Here is an 11284-nt window from a genome sequence, read left to right on the forward strand (position 1 = left end):
GGGTATTCCGCTATTAAGCCAAGTTTCTGTGAAAATCATGATGTTGCAGTCCATAATCATTCTGTGTGTGGAAATCCGCAGCCGCAGTTCATCCATTTTGTTCACCAGTGAGCGAACATTGGCTAGGAAAAGGCTTGGAAGAGCGAGTTGATGTGGAGTTAGCTTTAGTCTCGCTGGAATTCCACTGCGTGACCCCCTGCAGCGTTGTTTGAGTGTCCGTCTGAAGAGCCCTTCAGTCGGTGTGGGGATGTTCGGAGGACCCGTTGGTTTAGAGATCTCTGGAATTACGCTAATAACGGTGTCAGAATTGCAGGAACCGATGTTCAAGTTTTCCTGTCGGGGTGTACGATATGTATGCTAAACTGTTTTTACCAAAAATACTTGAGATAAACAAGCATATTACCACTAATTTGTAGAATCTGGAGAGACACTGAGCATCGCGATGCATTCGCATTATCGAAATGTGTAATGAAGCCCCTAAAACATTGCTATGGTCACATAAATTTCATGAGACCAGGATGGTTCAATTTTAAAGTTTAGATAGGAGTTCTGTTATAGAGTTAAGATAGGACTTCTAATAAATAGTTAAGATGGCCGTTCTGATATAGAGGTTTATTGAAGAATTTAAATTCTAACAGCATTTCCTGTAGATAGGCATTCTAAAATGGAGTTTATATTGGAGTTCTTTACATTGGAGCTTCCATCAGCAAAGATGGCAGCATCTAGCTTCTGGGTGGTTGCTAGGGCATTGTTAGAGGTTGTGTGTTCGCCTGTGGAGGACCTCTAGTCCACTCTCTAAGTAGATATACACAGGTAGGTTCAGAGACAGTGATTCAGTATACCTTATGTGAATAAGATATGTGAGCCCTTCACAATGTTAAAAAGAAAAAGTGATAAAAAGTGTGATAGATTTTTTTGTGACTGGACAAACCTTTCCATGAACCTTATTATTTAAGTTAATTATTGAAACATTCCAAAATTCTATATGGATCACAAATTCAGACATAATAGCTCACATACGTAGCACACTCAACATACGTGTGTGTGTATGTGTGTGTGTGTGTGTGTGTGTGTGTGTCACTCGATGTTACATAATAGTAAATGCACAAATATTCAGTGTCTGTCAGCTCTAATTCAGTGGCATCTATCAAGCTATCTGCAATCATAAATGTCTTTTTGGGCTGTAAAAGACTGCATGCATTTGCAGAGGTTATCTCTGTAGTAACTTCATGTTCTGATGCTGTTTTCCACTGAGCATATTTATAGAATTTCACACAAATGTTTTGCTCAGATGTGTTAAAATGACATTAGACCTAAATGCTTTATAATGATGTTGTGGTGCTTAAAAGGCTGATAGTATACAGTAAATACCTTACCATAATAATAATAATAATAATAATAATCATGATAATAATAATAATAATATAAATAATAACAATAATATTAATAATGTAATAATAAGCTATAAAATATCAACCTCGAGAAATTGGGATGACTTGAACACAGACCAGTGACACCCACATCCACCAACACTTGTATAAAACTAGGTTAGAGTGACAATTTGACTCATTTATAATCATCTGGCTGTATTTAAAGGTAAGACTCAAACGATATCTGAATATAATTGTGAAACTCTAAATATAAACCATATTATAATATCATTATTTTATCAGATTTGACACCAATAATGACTTTGACATAATAGCTCTTTTTAATTTTACAGACAATGGGGCAGATGCGGGCTCACCTTATTGTTTTCTGGGCAAGCCATTTGTTTCTCCTGACAGTTTGTGGAGAGGATGAATTAGGCACATCAAAAGAGTGTGAAGATGCTCCATTTGTTCCAGGACACAATCTTGCTGGAGAGGGATTTGATGTTGTGACCATGGAGCGAAAAGGTTCTTACGTGATCAACACAGAAAAATGGGATCTGGGAAATGGCACTTGTAAATTGCGCAAGAACCCGTACTTGAAGGGAATAAAACAGAAGTTACCAGCTGCTGTTGTGTTCTGGAGGTCTTTACCAAAGTGTTCAATGAAAGTCTCCAGTAAGATCTTTGAATCAAGTGAATCACTGGTCAATGATTCATCATCAGCTCTCTCGGTCAGCTGGAAAGTTGGTTTAGATGTGAAGGCTGCTGGAGCTGCAGTTGGAAGCACCCATTCCAGGGAAGCAAAATTTGCAATGACAAAATCAAAAGAAGACAAATACAGTTTCACCAAACATGAAGTTGGATGTAACTTTTACAGGTGAGAGAGCTGAGGTCTTGTTTCTCACTAATAAATGTATAATGGCAATGAAATGAAAAACTTTATTTGTAAATTAGGATCTCTCTGATTTCTTTCATCTCACTGAATGCAAACATGTTTGCTGTTTCTTTGCAGATATGGTTTATCTCAAAATCCACCTCTTCATCACGAGTTTCTTGAAGCAGTCAAATCACTCCCTTCATCTTACGATCCAAACACTTACCGCAGCCTGATCAACACATATGGCACTCACTATGTTGCACGTGTCATGTTAGGGGGGAAAATGAAAGCCATAACAGCCATTAAATCCTGTCAGGCAACAATTAGTGGGCTTACAGACACTGCAGTGAAAGACTGTTTGGACGTGGAAGCCTCGGGTTCTTACTCCGGAGTAACTGTGAAGGCAGAGACACATTTTTGTCAAGAAAAGAAAAAGAAAATGGGCAGCAATGAAAAGTTTAGCAGCATGTTTACCGAACGTCAGACAGAGATTATTGGAGGGAACATAAATGGAGAAGATCTGCTTTTTTCTGGTTCATCACACCCAAATTCCCTTAAAACCTGGCTTGAGTCTTTGAAGACCATTCCCGACATAGTGCACTACTCTCTCAAACCCCTCCACTTTTTGCTCAGTGGTAAAAACCCTGCCCGGAAAGGACTTAAGAAAGCTGTGGAAGAATACATAATAGAAAATGCCCTTATGAAGGTTTGCTCAGAATCTTGCCAGATTGGCAGGAAATGCAGTGCAAGAGACCGATGTGCTTGTGTTTGTGATAGTAGTGATATTATAAAGTCTAACTGCTGTCCAACTGCAAAAGGACTTGCAACCCTGAAAGTCTACAGACTCTGGGCTAAAGATCTATATGGAGATGTTGGTTCTCAAACAGATGGTGTTGTATCAGTCAAATTTGGCACACAGGAAAAGCGCACTCAGATTATTGATGATGATGACAATCCACATTGGCCTGAAACATTTGTGTTTGGTCCTATTAAGATCACCATGGCAAATAAACTAACATTCGAAGTATATGATGCAGACAGCTACTGGAACAGTGATATACTTGGTACTTGCTCTTTTGACCTTAGAAGTGGAGTTGTGACAGAAGCCTGTGTCTTTAAATATGGCACCTTCTTTTTTACCTATGAAGTGAAATGTGCTCCCAGTCTAGAGGGCCCTCAGTGTAATGAATACAAGGGTTCTCCAATGGCTGCGCCTCTTGCTGACATTTACAGCTCAAGAAATGGTATTCTGGTTAAAGATCTGTGGAGGCTTGAATTAGCTCAAAATAACTCAAACAAGCTAAGCTTCAAGAGCACTGATGGAAAGCAGGCGGAGCTGTGAATTGCATTTGCAATTGTGATCAGACATGAAAGCATAAAAAAATAAGATAATGTCACAAAATAGAGTGGTTTAGTTGCATTTTCATTCTTCATTCATTTCTGTGTTTGTGAACATCCAAAACATTTGCTTTCTTTACCTTTTTTGTATGTGCTTCATATTTAGATTTTATTAAAGCATTCATAAAGACAGACCTGTGTGATCTATTTAATTTTTGGAAAGTGAAACTTATTGAATCAATAAAAGCATCTACGCACTAATTTACAAGAACAGTCCTCCTATAGGTTCATAGGGTTAAATGCCACGAAGGCTGTTGTCCTACCACTGCCAGTGCTCATGACAATGGAGGTTGTTTCTGTCCCTGCCTGCGTTCACTGCCATGAAGGCTGTTCCCCTGCCACTGCCAGTACCCACGTCCACGGATGCTGTTTCCCGCTCACTGCCAGCACTCACAGCCATGGAGGCTATTCCCCCATTTAATATAAAGTGATAAAATACAATGGTTTAGTTGCATTTTCAACAGATAGCAAAACCAGCTAAACGTTTTTTTTTTTTGTTTTTGGGATTCTCACTTAGAACATCCAAAACATTTGCTTTCAAAAACATATTTTTTGTATGTGCTTCATATTTTGATTTTATTAAAGTATTCATAAAGACAGACCTGTGTGATCTCTTTAATTTTGGAAAGTGTTTATATTGGAGTTCTTTACATTGGAGCTTCCATCAGCAAAGATGGCAGCATCTAGCTTCTGGGTGGTTGCTAGGGCATTGTTAGAGGTTGTGTGTTCGCCTGTGGAGGACCTCTAGTCCACTCTCTAAGTAGATATACACAGGTAGGTTCAGAGACAGTGATTCAGTATACCTTATGTGAATAAGATATGTGAGCCCTTCACAATGTTAAAAAGAAAAAGTGATATAAAGTGTGATAGACTGTTTTGTGACTGGACAAACCTTTCCATGAAACTTATTATTTAAGTTAATTATTGAAACATTCCAAAATTCTATATGGATCACAAATTCAGACATAATAGCTCACATACGTAGCACACTCAACATACGTGTGTGTGTATGTGTGTGTGTGTGTGTGTGTCACTCGATGTTACATAATAGTAAATGCACAAATATTCAGTGTCTGTCAGCTCTAATTCAGTGGCATCTATCAAGCTATCTGCAATCATAAATGTCTTTTTGGGCTGTAAAAGACTGCATGCATTTGCAGAGGTTATCTCTGTAGTAACTTCATGTTCTGATGCTGTTTTCCACTGAGCATATTTATAGAATTTCACACAAATGTTTTGCTCAGATGTGTTAAAATGACATTAGACCTAAATGCTTTATAATGATGTTGTGGTGCTTAAAAGGCTGATAGTATACAGTGAATACCTTACCATAATAATAATAATAATAATAATAATCATGATAATAATAATAATAATATAAATAATAACAATAATATTAATAATGTAATAATAAGCTATAAAATATCAACCTCGAGAAATTGGGATGACTTGAACACAGACCAGTGACACCCACATCCACCAACACTTGTATAAAACTAGGTTAGAGTGACAATTTGACTCATTTATAATCATCTGGCTGTATTTAAAGGTAAGACTCAAATGATTTCTGAATATAATTGTGAAACTCTAAATATAAACCATATTATAATATCATTATTTTATCAGATTTGACACCAATAATGACTTTGACATAATAGCTCTTTTAAATTTACAGACAATGGGGCAGATGCGGGCTCACCTTATTGTTTTCTGGGCAAGCCATTTGTTTCTCCTGACAGTTTGTGGAGAGGATGAATTAGGCACATCAAAAGAGTGTGAAGATGCTCCATTTGTTCCAGGACACAATCTTGCTGGAGAGGGATTTGATGTTGTGACCATGGAGCGAAAAGGTTCTTACGTGATCAATACAGAAAAATGGGATCTGGGAAATGGCACTTGTAAATTGCGCAAGAACCCGTACTTGAAGAGAATAAAACAGAAGTTACCAGCTGCTGTTGTGTTCTGGAGGTCTTTGCCAAAGTGTTCAATGAAAGTCTCCAGTAAGATCTTTGAATCAAGTGAATCACTGGTCAATGATTCATCATCAGCTCTCTCGGTCAGCTGGAAAGTTGGTTTAGATGTGAAGGCTGCTGGAGCTGCAGTTGGAAGCACCCATTCCAGGGAAGCAAAATTTGCAATGACAAAATCAAAAGAAGACAAATACAGTTTCACCAAACATGAAGTTGGATGTAACTTTTACAGGCGAGAGAGCTGAGGTCTTGTTTCTCACTAATAAATGTATAATGACAATGAAATGAAAAACTTTATTTGTAAATTAGGATCTCTCTGATTTCTTTCATCTCACTGAATGCAAACATGTTTGCTGTTTCTTTGCAGATATGGTTTATCTCAAAATCCACCTCTTCATCACGAGTTTCTTGAAGCAGTCAAATCACTCCCTTCATCTTACGATCCAAACGCTTACCGCAGCCTGATCAACACATATGGCACTCACTATGTTGCACGTGTCATGTTAGGGGGGAAAATGAAAGCCATAACAGCCATTAAATCCTGTCAGGCAACAATTAGTGGGCTTACAGACACTGCAGTGAAAGACTGTTTGGACGTGGAAGCCTCGGGTTCTTACTCCGGAGTAACTGTGAAGGCAGAGACACATTTTTGTCAAGAAAAGAAAAAGAAAATGGGCAGCAATGAAAAGTTTAGCAGCATGTTTACCGAACGTCAGACAGAGATTATTGGAGGGAACATAAATGGAGAAGATCTGCTTTTTTCTGGTTCATCACACCCAAATTCCCTTAAAACCTGGCTTGAGTCTTTGAAGACCATTCCCGACATAGTGCACTACTCTCTCAAACCCCTCCACTTTTTGCTCAGTGGTGAAAACCCTGCCCAGAAAGGACTTAAGAAAGCTGTGGAAGAATACATAATAGAAAATGCCCTTATGAAGGTTTGCTCAGAATCTTGCCAGATTGGCAGGAAATGCAGTGCAAGAGACCGATGTGCTTGTGTTTGTGATAGTAGTGATATTATAAAGTCTAACTGCTGTCCAACTGCAAAAGGACTTGCAACCCTGAATGTCTACAGACTCTGGGCTAAAGATCTATATGGAGATGTAGGTTCTCAAACAGATGGTGTTGTATTAGTCAAATTTGGCACACAGGAAAAGCGCACTCAGATTATTGATGATGATGACAATCCACATTGGCCTGAAACATTTGTGTTTGGTCCTATTAAGATCACCATGGCTAATAAACTAACATTCGAAGTATATGATGCAGACAGCTACTGGAACAGTGATATACTTGGTACTTGCTCTTTTGACCTTAGAAGTGGAGTTGTGACAGAAGCCGGTGTCTTTAAATATGGCACCTTCTTTTTTACCTATGAAGTGAAATGTGCTCCCAGTCTAGAGGGCCCTCAGTGTAATGAATACAAGGGTTTTCCAATGGCTGCGCCTCTTGCTGACATTTACAGCTCAAGAAATGGTATTCTGGTTAAAGATCTGTGGAGGCTTGAATTAGCTCAAAATAACTCAAACAAGCTAAGCTTCAAGAGCACTGATGGAAAGCAGGCGGAGCTGTGAATTGCATTTGCAATTGTGATCAGACATGAAAGCATAAAAAAATAAGATAATGTCACAAAATAGAGTGGTTTAGTTGCATTTTCATTCTTCATTCATTTCTGTGTTTGTGAACATCCAAAACATTTGCTTTCTTTACCTTTTTTGTATGTGCTTCATATTTAGATTTTATTAAAGCATTCATAAAGACAGACCTGTGTGATCTATTTAATTTTTGGAAAGTGAAACTTATTGAATCAATAAAAGCATCTACGTACTAATTTACAAGAACAGTCCTCCTATAGGTTCATAGGGTTAAATGCCACGAAGGCTGTTGTCCTACCACTGCCAGTGCTCATGACAATGGAGGTTGTTTCTGTCCCTGCCTGTGTTCACTGCCATGAAGGCTGTTCCCCTGCCACTGCCAGTACCCACGTCCACGGATGCTGTTTCCCGCTCACTGCCAGCACTCACAGCCATGGAGGCTATTCCCCCATTTAATATAAAGTGATAAAATACAATGGTTTAGTTGCATTTTCAACAGATAGCAAAACCTGCTAAACGTTTTTTGTTTTGTTTTTGGGATTCTCACTTAGAACATCCAAAACATTTGCTTTCAAAAACATATTTTTTGTATGTGCTTCATATTTTGATTTTATTAAAGTATTCATAAAGACAGACCTGTGTGATCTCTTTAATTTTGGAAAGTGTTTATATTGGAGTTCTTTACATTGGAGCTTCCATCAGCAAAGATGGCAGCATCTAGCTTCTGGGTGGTTGCTAGGGCATTGTTAGAGGTTGTGTGTTCGCCTGTGGAGGACCTCTAGTTCACTCTCTAAGTAGATATACACAGGTAGGTTCAGAGACAGTGACTCAGTATACCTTATGTGAATAAGATATGTGAGCCCTTCACAATGTTAAAAAGAAAAAGTGATATAAAGTGTGATAGATTTTTTTGTGACTGGACAAACCTTTCCATGAAACTTATTATTTAAGTTAATTATTGAAACATTCCAAAATTCTATATGGATCACAAATTCAGACATAATAGCTCACATACGTAGCACACTCAACATACGTGTGTGTGTATGTGTGTGTGTGTGTGTGTGTGTCACTCGATGTTACATAATAGTAAATGCACAAATATTCAGTGTCTGTCAGCTCTAATTCAGTGGCATCTATCAAGCTATCTGCAATCATAAATGTCTTTTTGGGCTGTAAAAGACTGCATGCATTTGCAGAGGTTATCTCTGTAGTAACTTCATGTTCTGATGCTGTTTTCCACTGAGCATATTTATAGAATTTCACACAAATGTTTTGCTCAGATGTGTTAAAATGACATTAGACCTAAATGCTTTATAATGATGTTGTGGTGCTTAAAAGGCTGATAGTATACAGTGAATACCTTACCATAATAATAATAATAATAATAATAATAATAATAATCATGATAATAATAATAATAATATAAATAATAACAATAATATTAATAATGTAATAATAAGCTATAAAATATCAACCTCGAGAAATTGGGATGACTTGAACACAGACCAGTGACACCCACATCCACCAACACTTGTATAAAACTAGGTTAGAGTGACAATTTGACTCATTTATAATCATCTGGCTGTATTTAAAGGTAAGACTCAAACGATATCTGAATATAATTGTGAAACTCTAAATATAAACCATATTATAATATCATTATTTTATCAGATTTGACACCAATAATGACTTTGACATAATAGCTCTTTTAATTTTACAGACAATGGGGCAGATGCTGGGCTCACCTTATTGTTTTCTGGGCAAGCCATTTGTTTCTCCTGACAGTTTGTGGAGAGGATGAATTAGGCACATCAAAAGAGTGTGAAGATGCTCCATTTGTTCCAGGACACAATCTTGCTGGAGAGGGATTTGATGTTGTGACCATGGAGCTGAAAAGGTTCTTACGTGATCAACACAGAAAAATGGGATCTGGGAAATGGCACTTGTAAATTGCGCAAGAACCCGTACTTGAAGGGAATAAAACAGAAGTTACCAGCTGCTGTTGTGTTCTGGAGGTCTTTACCAAAGTGTTCAATGAAAGTCTCCAGTAAGATCTTTGAATCAAGTGAATCACTGGTCAATGATTCATCATCAGCTCTCTCGGTCAGCTGGAAAGTTGGTTTAGATGTGAAGGCTGCTGGAGCTGCAGTTGGAAGCACCCATTCCAGGGAAGCAAAATTTGCAATGACAAAATCAAAAGAAGACAAATACAGTTTCACCAAACATGAAGTTGGATGTAACTTTTACAGGTGAGAGAGCTGAGGTCTTGTTTCTCACTAATACATTTATAATGACAATGAAATGAAAAACTTTATTTGTAAATTAGGATCTCTCTGATTTCTTTCATCTCACTGAATGCAAACATGTTTGCTGTTTCTTTGCAGATATGGTTTATCTCAAAATCCACCTCTTCATCACGAGTTTCTTGAAGCAGTCAAATCACTCCCTTCATCTTACGATCCAAACGCTTACCGCAGCCTGATCAACACATATGGCACTCACTATGTTGCACGTGTCATGTTAGGGGAAAATGAAAGCCATAACAGCCATTAAATCCTGTCAGGCAACAATTAGTGGGCTTACAGACACTGCAGTGAAAGACTGTTTGGACGTGGAAGCCTCGGGTTCTTACTCCGGAGTAACTGTGAAGGCAGAGACACATTTTTGTCAAGAAAAGAAAAAGAAAATGGGCAGCAATGAAAAGTTTAGCAGCATGTTTACCGAACGTCAGACAGAGATTATTGGAGGGAACATAAATGGAGAAGATCTGCTTTTTCTGGTTCATCACACCCAAATTCCCTTAAAACCTGGCTTGAGTCTTTGAAGACCATTCCCGACATAGTGCACTACTCTCTCAAACCCCTCCACTTTTTGCTCAGTGGTAAAAACCCTGCCCGGAAAGGACTTAAGAAAGCTGTGGAAGAATACATAATAGAAAATGCCCTTATGAAGGTTTGCTCAGAATCTTGCCAGATTGGCAGGAAATGCAGTGCAAGAGACCGATGTGCTTGTGTTTGTGATAGTAGTGATATTATAAAGTCTAACTGCTGTCCAACTGCAAAAGGACTTGCAACCCTGAAAGTCTACAGACTCTGGGCTAAAGATCTATATGGAGATGTAGGTTCTCAAACAGATGGTGTTGTATTAGTCAAATTTGGCACACAGGAAAAGCGCACTCAGATTATTGATGATGATGACAATCCACATTGGCCTGAAACATTTGTGTTTGGTCCTATTAAGATCACCATGGCAAATAAACTAACATTCAAAGTATATGATGCAGACAGCTACTGGAACAGTGATATACTTGGTACTTGCTCTTTTGACCTTAGAAGTGGAGTTGTGACAGAAGCCTGTGTCTTTAAATATGGCACCTTCTTTTTACCTATGAAGTGAAATGTGCTCCCAGTCTAGAGGGCCCTCAGTGTAATGAATACAAGGGTTCTCCAATGGCTGCGCCTCTTGCTGACATTTACAGCTCAAGAAATGGTATTCTGGTTAAAGATCTGTGGAGGCTTGAATTAGCTCAAAATAACTCAAACAAGCTAAGCTTCAAGAGCACTGATGGAAAGCAGGCGGAGCTGTGAATTGCATTTGCAATTGTGATCAGACATGAAAGCATAAAAAAATAAGATAATGTCACAAAATAGAGTGGTTTAGTTGCATTTTCATTCTTCATTCATTTCTGTGTTTGTGAACATCCAAAACATTTGCTTTCTTTACCTTTTTTGTATGTGCTTCATATTTAGATTTTATTAAAGCATTCATAAAGACAGACCTGTGTGATCTATTTAATTTTTGGAAAGTGAATCTTATTGAATCAATAAAAGCATCTACGCACTAATTTACAAGAACAGTCCTCCTATAGGTTCATAGGGTTAAATGCCATGAAGGCTGTTGTCCTACCACTGCCAGTGCTCATGACAATGGAGGTTGTTTCTTTCCCTGCCTGTGTTCACTGCCATGAAGGCTGTTCCCCTGCCACTGCCAGTACCCACGTCCACGGATGCTGTTTCCCGCTCACTGCCAGCACTCACAGCCATGGAGGCTATTCCCCCATTTAATATAAAG

At 38.3% G+C, this 11284-nt stretch overlaps 2 protein-coding genes and 1 pseudogene across 2 annotated transcripts; all 3 read left to right on the plus strand.

The window, feature by feature from the left end:
* The first annotated feature begins 1538 nt into the window (after positions 1–1538).
* Positions 1539–3771, plus strand: LOC127619526 (perforin-1-like). Its single transcript, XM_052092369.1, has 3 exons — positions 1539–1596; positions 1724–2250; positions 2386–3771. The coding sequence occupies exons 2-3, from the start codon at positions 1727–1729 to the stop codon at positions 3590–3592; spliced, it is 1731 nt and encodes a 576-aa protein (XP_051948329.1). The 5' UTR covers positions 1539–1596; positions 1724–1726; the 3' UTR covers positions 3593–3771.
* A 1555-nt stretch (positions 3772–5326) lies between these two features.
* On the plus strand, positions 5327–7338 carry LOC127619527 (perforin-1-like). Its single transcript, XM_052092370.1, has 2 exons — positions 5327–5850; positions 5986–7338. Exons 1-2 carry the CDS (start codon positions 5327–5329, stop codon positions 7190–7192), a joined length of 1731 nt encoding a protein of 576 aa, XP_051948330.1. The 3' UTR covers positions 7193–7338.
* A 193-nt stretch (positions 7339–7531) lies between these two features.
* Positions 7532–10978, plus strand: LOC127619675 (perforin-1-like; annotated as a pseudogene).
* Positions 10979–11284: the final 306 nt, after the last annotated feature.

The sequence above is a fragment of the Xyrauchen texanus genome, chromosome 26 (genome assembly GCF_025860055.1).
Source record: "Xyrauchen texanus isolate HMW12.3.18 chromosome 26, RBS_HiC_50CHRs, whole genome shotgun sequence".
Taxonomy (NCBI): domain Eukaryota; kingdom Metazoa; phylum Chordata; class Actinopteri; order Cypriniformes; family Catostomidae; genus Xyrauchen; species Xyrauchen texanus.

What these genes read in the sequence shown, in the direction of transcription:
- LOC127619527 (XM_052092370.1), top strand. Translation starts at nt 5,327, where the DNA reads ATGGGGCAGATGCGGGCTCACCTTATTGTTTTCTGGGCAAGCCATTTG. An exon ending in GTTGGATGTAACTTTTACAG is followed by an intron (nt 5,851 to 5,985) that starts GCGAGAGAGCTG and finishes GTTTCTTTGCAG; the next exon opens with ATATGGTTTATCTCAAAATC.
- LOC127619526 (XM_052092369.1), top strand. Translation starts at nt 1,727, where the DNA reads ATGGGGCAGATGCGGGCTCACCTTATTGTTTTCTGGGCAAGCCATTTG. An exon ending in GTTGGATGTAACTTTTACAG is followed by an intron (nt 2,251 to 2,385) that starts GTGAGAGAGCTG and finishes GTTTCTTTGCAG; the next exon opens with ATATGGTTTATCTCAAAATC.